Genomic DNA, 9,196 nt, shown 5'->3' with positions numbered 1-9,196 from the left:
GCCAGACTTTAGGCTGGTTTTAATTACAGGCTCAGAGAATGATTTGGGTTGGAAGGGACCTTAAAGATCATCTAGTCCAACCCTTCTGAGCCAGTTCAGTGATTTTAGGGCAGAATTTGGGCAGTATCACCTCATAGGGCAGTTCTTCAGAAGGGAAGGTGTTTAAATCCTCCAACAAAAGAAAAAAGGGACGCGGCGCTAACTAACACACACTCCAGCAATTCCCACATTTCTCAGAGCTCTCTTCTGCCCCTTTCCCACACTGAGACGAAATGGGACATGCTGGCTGCAGCACCAGCAACGCCGCAGCGGCAGGAAGGGGAAACATGGCACAAGTCATTCATGTCACAGAAATATTCACGTCACGTTTCTCCCAGGTAGGCTGAGATCCAACGCAGCTCAGGGGCATCAAACCCCCATTCCCTGTGCTACCGTCCCTCCTTTCCATGAGCTGGGGGCAGGGAGTAAGAGAACCTCCCTTTTTCCCCTCCCTGTTTGAGGACAAGCCCCCTTCAGCTCCAGCGTGCTTTGGGGGCTGCCTGCCCACCCTTTGGGCTGCGCCTCGCCAGGGCTCACGAACACCCCTGGGTGTCCCTCCAGGAGATCCAGCCTGGGGAGCCACCAGGCAGCAGCCTCCTTTACAGCATCTCTCACAAAGGCTCCCTCTGAGCCTTCCCTCTTTCCACATATACCAACAGCTCCTTAAAAGCACTGCTATCGCATGAACTCGCACTGTATTGTAATTTCTATATACTGCCCTGGCAGAGCAATTCCCATCACCTCAGCCATAAGGGTCAGATGAGAAATCTGTCCAGACGCCATCATCTGCTCTGCAAAATCAGAAGTTGTAAATCCCAACAATTTCTTATGGCTTTAGCAACTTCTCTAACGTCAGCAGCCGCTGAAATGTATATGGTTCCTCCAGCCAGAGCAGTATATGTGCACCCATGGAGCCAGCAGCGGAAGCAGGTGATGTAATCCGCTGTGTGTTATTGAGGCAATGCTCCTCGGCAGCAAGCCAGGGAAGCAGTGTGGCAGCGCTGCCTTCTGGTTTTCCCCAAAAAGGAAATACGCCGTCCTTTAGGGGAATCACAGGGTGTTACAGAGTTTCAGCATCAAGTGTAGGGAAAGTGAAAAACGGGGTCTTAACAGGTTGCCTGTAACTTTCACTAACTTCAGAATTTCCAGTTATTCTCTTATTCCCAGGAGATCAAGGTGCTGTCACACGCTGCATCTATCCACCTTCTAGTGGTTCCCCTTGCCATGAGCCACCTATAGAAACCTTTAACAAACGCCTTCACGCCTTGTCCTGGGTAAGGCCTTCATTACGCTCCACTGAGGCTTTTTTTTTTTTACCCACTTCACTACAAGAAAGGGCAGCAAGGTGAAAACATCTGCTTTGCTGAACTGGACTTTGCACGACTCCAAGCCCTAGATCCAAACGCTGTAACATTTTACGAGCCATGGACACAGACCCTCTCCCTCACGCCCAAGAACGAGCTCGGTAAAGCTCCTACTAACATGTTAAACATTTCTTACAGAAGCCGCCTCGGAGCTGCCTTGCAAGTCGTACACTCTGGCTGTGAGGTCAGACTGCAGCATAATTTTTTTTTTTTTGGGGGGGGGGGGGCGGGGGGAGATGGAACACGAACAAGTTTTATAAAAGGAAAAAAAAAAAAAAAAAAGACGAGTTTTTTTTAGCCTGGCCGGATTACGGGCAGGAGCTGCCAAGGCGGCGGGGGGGCGGCCCGTGCTGGCGGCGTGCTCGGGGCACCCTGCCCGCCCCGCCCGCCCCGCCGCCGATATAAGGCGGCAGCGGCGGCCAGCAGCTGCGAGCGGAGCCGAGCCCAGCCCAGCCCAGCCCAGCCCAGGCCATCCCAGCCGAGCCGAGCCGAGCCGAGCCCGGCCGAGCCGAGCCCACCCCGCAGCGCTCGCCGCCCCCTCCCCTGCCCCGCAGCAGCCGCCGCCTCCGGGTAAGGGGGTGCGATGAGGGGAGGGGGGATGCGATGGGGGGGATGCGATGGGGGCCCCGGCCGGATCCCCCGCCTTGCCGCAGCCCGGCTCCGGCTGCGAAGGGTCCGCTCTGCCGGGCAGCTCGCTCCGACAGCCGCCCGGACGGCGGGGCCACGGGTGGATGCGTTTTCCTGAAGCGAGCCCTCTAGCACAGAATCAAAAATCTCCGCTTAAAACAGGGCTGGGGTGTCTGCGGAGAGCGTGGGACTGCCTGGAGGGCTCTGACTGCTACGGGAGAAAGCAGCTGGATTTAACTAACGTCCCTCTCTTCTCTTGTAGAACTGACATCTTCCAAATCTGCTGCTGCTGCAAAAAAGAAAAAAAAAATGGAAACCATGCATGAGCTGATCCCCTTTGCCAAAGAAATGCTCAGCCAGAAGCCCAACAGAAAAATGGTCAAGCTGTACATGCTGGGCAGCGTGCTGGCTTTCTTTGGTGTGGTTATTGGTCTGGTGGAGGCAGTGTGCAGCCCTTTCACCTCTGAAGGGAGGCTAGAGGAGGAGGAGGAGGAGAGGAAGCCTGGCCCGACACAAGAGCAAATGCTTCCTCAGAAACAGGAGGATTTGATCTTGGAAAAGAGCAAGAAGCCGGTGGTGATGCAGAGGGCCCTGGTGACCAGGCAGCACGCCTCCTAAGAGCCCCGCGGCTGGAGAGGGGCCTGCTGAGCAACCAAGCACAAGAGACTCTGCTGTCCTGTTGTACCTGGTGGTGGTTCCAGCGAGAAGAGAGAAGGGTTGGCTGAAGGAGGAGACCGCAAGTGCAAGACTTGAAAGAAGTGAACGGTTATATTTGCTGCTGTGCAGCAGTGGGAAAAAATACCTTTTGTTGGTATAAAAATGTGCAAGATGCACAGCATGGTTTCTTATTTTTATTACAGATGCATTTTACAACATTTTGCAAAAGCCAATAAATATTTTATATGGTACCAGTGCGCTCTAGCTGCATTCATTTCAAACCCTTCTCTTACAGATTTGCAAACAGGTTTCACTTGCACCTCTGGCTTCTTGGGGGGGGGGGGGGTAGCAGGGGTGACCCAGGGAACAGTTGAGGGGGGTGGCTGCACCCTCCAATAAAGCCTCCCTCCGTGGGGCTGCTCTGGGACCTCCAGCAGCTGCTCCCTTCCAAAATGGGCCAACTGGGGTGGGGGGAGGAGGCGGCATTTGTCTCGCACGGGTGACAGACGTGCCCTCAGTTGGAGGTGGGGTTGTACTTCATGGGGTTTTCTGGGTTTAATGGCACAGATCAGTGTCTCAGCCATGGCCATGCGTGCCCAGAACTGTTTAAAAAAAAAAAAAACCACACACCAAAAAAACCCAACCACAACCCTGTCCATTCCCCAGCAATCCTCTATCAGGCTACGGCTGCTGCGCAGCTAAAAAAATTTAAAAAAAAAAATCTTCTACCTTTCCCAGGATCCTTCACAAACCCACCACAGACACCTAATTGTGCAGAATAACATTCTGCACAGTATCACAGGGGTGTCTCAGATGGAAAGACTGAAGCACGGAGAGACACAATGGCACAGTCAGCCTGGAGGGTGTGGAAACAGGGATCCAAGCTCCAGGGCTGCACCCAGGGCACTGCCAGACTCATCAGAGGACTTCCACCTATTTAAAAAAAATCTTCCCTGGGCTTAGCAAGAATCTGTTGCATTCAGGACTATGTCATGTTAGCCAAATAAACCCTCCAGATAGCCACAGCTGAAAGATCCTGACCATGCTATAGAAGGGAGGGAAGGGAAATAGTCCCTGCCAGTCAGGACTGGGGCAGAAAAATCCCCCTTTATCTGCTCAATGGCAAAGACATGGCCAGCGGGGCAGGGGCAGGAGCAGGCTACACACCTTGCACAGAAACTGGGAGATACACCAGCGATATGCCACTATCTAGCTAAAAGCAAAACGATACAAACAGCAAGAGATTATGGAAAATGAAAAAGCGCTGGCTGACACCAGTGCCAAATGTATAGCTCCTCCCAGAGCTGCACAAGTTAAGATCAGAATCCGAAAATATAAGAACGCAGCTGAAGTTCACCCTTACGTTTTCATAATACGTAACCATGCAATTCCTTTTGTTGACCATTATTTCTGTCAAAAAAACCAGCGTACATTGTGGAGAAGGAATCCTACCAAGTCTGCACAAAAACTCTGTTCAAGCTTTGAATCAAGTATAAAGTACCTTTTCCTCATGGGGAAAAGAGCAGAGTCCAATTGCATTAAAAACAGCCTTGGAGAAACACTTCATTTCGTCCATAACCAAGCCTTTTGGTCCCTGGCAAGGCTGAACAATCCAACACCTCACTGATACCAATGGAAATTTCAGGGGCAAACATGAAAGGAGAATTCAGGCCTGAAGAAAGCCGTCAGCTGAGGAGAGTCCGTCACCCCCCCAGTTCCAGCTTTAAGCAGGTTATACGTTTGCAGCACGGCCTCAGGGACAGGGAAGGCTGACCTGGAATTCCCTGTGGCACGCTTGGTGCATGGATAAACCAAGGACCTGAAAGTCCGTGGCCGTGTCAGGCATGAAAATATTGCCAGGTCCGGTCCAAGGCAGCTGCAAACTCTGTCAATCACACATCGGTTCCCAAGATTAGCCCTTCTCTAAGTTGCAGGTGTCCCACCCTGCCCTGTGGGAACGGGAAAATTTTAAAAATGAGGAGACAGAGCTGGTCTCAAGCAGCCCAGCTTGCAAGTCCAGGGGCGGCTAGGGAGCTCCAGGTGAGCCCATCCAGGATGACCTCCACCACTTCTGGGTTTGGACCCCAGGTTGTCTTCACACCACGTACGTGGCCTCCTCGCATCGTGCCGGCACCCTGCTGCCCACACCTCCTCTCCACAGTTATCCAGTCACAGGGTTTATGAGCTTAAAGCAAAGAGGTTTGTGAAACAATCAAAATAGTTCCTCTTAAGACAGCTAACAGGATTAGACAGCTAAACCGCACGCTGCGCCGGCGGTTCTGGAGCCAACTCGGTAAAATCACGTCCTGCAGAAGACAATCTCCTGCCTCCTGACACACTGCAAGCTCAGAGGTCGTTACCTCCCACGTATACCCCGAAAGGCCAGCCTGAGAGGTCAAGCCTATGCGTTACCATTTCCACAGCAGATTTCATCGATAGTAGACCAGTTCTCTGCAGAGTGGTGAATTAGACACATATTAATGGCTGATTTTACCACAACGACTATATAAAGTCTTACTTAAACCACACAATGATAAATTCAGTGTGCATGGAGGCTTACTAATCCATTTAACATCACTTTAACTGTGATGAAGGACAGACTTGCCAGATGCAGTAGATTAAAAGGCTTCGGCAAACTTCTCTGTCTTTAAACCATGGCACGACTCTCCAAACCAGCCTCTTTCCCAGCCCCATCACATCCGTATTTTGACACCAGACAAACTGGAGAAAGCCCGGGCCGATACAATTGCCAGAAATACAACCCCATGCAACCAAACAGCATCCACGCACGCTGGCAATGGAGCACGGCGGAGTCATTCTGAAAGCCCGTGTGTGAAGTGCAAAGAGAAATTTTGATTATAAGTACAGGGATATACCAGAGAGCAACCGGATGGAATAAGATGTACAGTCAGTGCTAGTAAGGACACCTCAGGTAAACTACAGTGTAGAAGCATATGGAGCATTTAAGACTGAGTTAAACCAAAGTCCTGAGGGATAAGCTCTTGAGGAGAGCCACACATTGCCCAAGGTGTGAGTTAGATTGCCAAGCATCACAGGAGGTTGATTTCTGTTATTCTCTTTAAGACTTGTCTGAACCCAGTTTACTTTAACCTGGAAATGCGGCATTTTCCTGGTACATGAAATCCTCAGGAAAATTGCAGCTGGCATGAGATCTGGTGAGTATCTGCGTCTACCCATCCTGCAACACCTCTTCAAAGATCTTATTTCAGCTTGGAGCCGTTGTCCAGGCTTTCATCATATGGAGTTGAAAGCCACCTAAAACCCAGCAGCCCCCCCTCACAGGCCAATCGTTCAAGGGCATGAGCCGAATGTCTTTAGAGAGTCCTCACTCACTATTTGCAGTTTGGCTGTTTCAAGAGCTGCCAGGCTAAAATTAGGGGCCCAGATAAGCAAATCAGCCTCTGCCACCCAACACCAAGGGCATTGGGAACATGGATAGCGGCCAAGACTTAAAGCAGCCACAGTACCAACAATCAAATACCAAGGCAGCAATTCCCAATTTGGTCATCCAGGAAAAAAAATAAATTCAGTGCTTAGACATGGCTTAAACATCACAGTGTTTTCTCTACACCAGCAGCGAGTAGCAATACCGTGTCAAACCAAACCCAGTCCTACAAGCATCTCAAGTCTCCCTTGGGACCTGAGAGTGCATTTTTCAGGAGCGGTGCAGCCATGACAGCGATGGCACTTGCAGGACATCGGCACTGCCCGCGGGCCGTGTCCAGGAGCCACGGCAAGGCGGCGTGCAGCCGTGCCAAAACACACACGCATCTGTCACGGCCCAATAGCATCACGTTGACGTGCACATCAGCCTAACGCAAATATAACTGAGGGCAGCCCTTTATAATGGTGCTATCTGTAAAGAAAGGAATTAAATCTGTGCTCATGGTAAAGTATGCTGGGAGAACTGGGTATGAGACACATTTCAGTGTCTACATAACAAAGTGGGGGGGGGGGGGGGAATCCTCTGCATTTAACAAAGATTTGATCACGGGTTGAAAAAAGCCAAATATCACTCAAAAAGGAAAAAAAAAAAAAAAGGCGGTATCCTAATTCCTGCCGAGTGCTTTTGGGTCCCTGAGCTGCATGCACAAACCTGCCCGAGCCCCAGCCCTGCCCCGGAACGCGCTCCCTCCAGGCAGTGCCGGGCTGCGGGCACGGCCGGGGCTCTCCAGCAGCTCCCCTCTGCTGCTCTGCTAGTTTGTTGTCAGAACAAGTTTCCTTCACGTCTTTGTCTCCTTCCAGTGAGTTCCAGACAGCGCTAAACGAAGAGCCTCCCCTGCGCAGAGGGGTTCGCACAACGCCGAACGTCACCCCTTGGAAAACACGGCTTCAACCAGCCGAGTGATACAGAGGCGAGGTGCAGTGGGGGGATACATCCAGGAAAATTCGGGTGAAGCCATATCAGAAGCAAGAGGCTGCTCCTCCGTGCTCCCGGGGCTCCATCTCACCGCGCCGGGGCCAGGCACGCCACCGGGCTCCCCTCTGCCGAGGCACGGAGGTTTGGCAGCAGCGGGGCCAGGACCGGCCTCGTGGGCCGAGATCAGAAAACACTTCTCTGCAGTCACCTCTTCCTGCCCTCCTCTCCCTTCCCTCGCTCCCCACCCCCAGGAAAAGGTTAAAAAACAAGTTCTTAAGTTGCATCAGCAAAACAAACCCAGAAAAAGCTGTGAGTGGGAGTGAGGAGCAGCATCGCCCTGGAAGGGCGACAGATGGCCAAGAGCAAACCCACGTGGGCAGCGAAACGCGGCCGGATCCGGCAGCTCCCGCTGCTGCCGCAGCCCCCGGCCCTCCCGGGGGCCACGCCAGCAGCCCCCCTCCCCACACCCTCCATTTCCACGTAGGACACCCTAAATGGCGCATACCCAAATTTGCTTTTACAAAAAGATTAAGTTATGTCCAAAATAGTCGGTATTTGGGTCCTTTATTATCAGCTACTTTGTTTCACACAAAAACCCCAAACAAACCCACAATCCTCATTAAACAGCACACCGGCAAGGCAAGCGCAGTCTTTGGCTCCGTACCCGCCGGGCTGCCTCCGGCCGCGTCTCCCCGGGCCGACGCGGAGCAAAGAGCACGATACCCTTCCGACATGCTTGCAGACAGTGCACAAAGGTTGACAGTTATTGCTTTACTGCAGTAATAACGCTAGTAAAAACCATCAATATCTGAAAAGAGCCTCTCTCCCTGCCCGCAACACAGACAACTTCACAGCTGAAATAAGGTTAACTAGTTCATTTTTTTCAAGCCAAGGAATGAAGCGGTTGCCCCGTGATCGTGACTCAAGTTCAAAGCAAAGGGAGGCAGGAAAAGCGACTGTACTGCTGTTATCTGACCAAGTGTGGGTTGAGTGCTTCTTATCAGAGGGAAAGTTGAGACTGAAGTAGAAAAGAAAAAAAAAAAACAAAAAAACCCCAAAAAAAGCCCTATAAAGCAGAGGCAAGGCCAGAGAGCTTTACTGCCCAACGAGGTATGTCACTAAATTAAATAATCTTTACTTTAAAGCTGCAATAGGGGAAAAAAAATTCTTTAAATAATTCTTCCTGGCTAGTTATGGTGGAGGAGTCAGAGGGACAACCATGGCGTCGTGCCCATGTAAATCAGGCCGTGGTGCAGCTCGTGCACTGCAGATGAGGCTCTTGTCCCAGCAAACACGGCTTTCCCCGCTGAGAAAGCAGAGGCTCTAGCGAGGCATCCCCAGGAGCACACGAAGCTCCCGCAGCGTGTCCCCATGCCACTTGCCGCAGCAGGCACTGGTACTCCGGGACGAAGATCCCGGTGCCAGACCAAGGCTGGAGCATGATTCATACCCATTGCATAAGACCAACGGTACTGAATTTGCTGCTGCCTAGACTCGGGGAGCTGGCGGATGTTACGTAGTTTTTCCTCAGACTATATTCCCTTAAAAGTAAGAACAAAGCTCTTGAAAAAATTCAAAGCAGGAACCCTTATTTTTCTGCAGGAAAAAAAAAAATTCAGCATTTCGTTGCAAACCTCCCGGTGCCTGAACGGCTCCTTGGAGCCAGGGTGGTTGCTCCCCCAGTGACGGGTTCAGCTCAGCCCCCGCTCCCTCATCTGCTCACAGGAGCAGGTAGAGGTGAAAAAATAAACCCTGCCTCAGCAAAGCATTTTTGGAGCTGTTTGGGGGTGGTACGCGCTGCTGGGCCCCCGCCGCCCAGCACACCGGTGGCAGGCAGCTGCCGCAGGGCGCAGAGCCGAGATGCCCTGGGGAGCACGGGACCTCTGCCGTGCGTCCTGCTGCACGGCCCCCCGCAGCACAGCGGCCCCCGCTTGCTCCCCCGGCGCCCGACCCACCACGAGGCTTTCGGCAGCGATCAGACCCGGATCGCATCTCCGCGCGTACGGTGCCAGCGGGAATAAAAGACGATGTTTAACCACCTGCACTAGGCTGCCCCTGATGTTCTCGAAGTGAAACTTGACGCTGCTCAGCAAAGACACACCTCTTCCAGGGTGTTGTGCAAAATTCT

The 9,196-nt window shown here is 52.2% G+C and overlaps 1 protein-coding gene across 1 annotated transcript; it reads left to right on the top strand.

Moving 5' to 3' along the window:
• Positions 1-1,846: 1,846 nt before the first annotated feature.
• On the top strand, positions 1,847-2,938 carry G0S2 (G0/G1 switch 2). Its single transcript, XM_075521808.1, has 3 exons — positions 1,847-1,858; positions 1,889-1,973; positions 2,293-2,938. The coding sequence occupies exon 3, from the start codon at positions 2,340-2,342 to the stop codon at positions 2,646-2,648; it is 309 nt and encodes a 102-aa protein (XP_075377923.1). The 5' UTR covers positions 1,847-1,858; positions 1,889-1,973; positions 2,293-2,339; the 3' UTR covers positions 2,649-2,938.
• The last annotated feature ends 6,258 nt before the right edge of the window (positions 2,939-9,196 follow it).

Source organism: Mycteria americana, chromosome 20, assembly GCF_035582795.1.
Source record: "Mycteria americana isolate JAX WOST 10 ecotype Jacksonville Zoo and Gardens chromosome 20, USCA_MyAme_1.0, whole genome shotgun sequence".
In the NCBI taxonomy this organism is placed as follows: Eukaryota; Metazoa; Chordata; class Aves; order Ciconiiformes; family Ciconiidae; genus Mycteria; species Mycteria americana.
Note: the sequence above shows the minus strand (reverse complement) of the source record. Positions and strands in the feature narration are given on the sequence as shown.

Excerpts from the sequence above, each read along its gene's own strand:
- G0S2 (XM_075521808.1), top strand. The coding sequence starts at position 2,340 with ATGGAAACCATGCATGAGCTGATCCCCTTTGCCAAAGAAATGCTCAGC.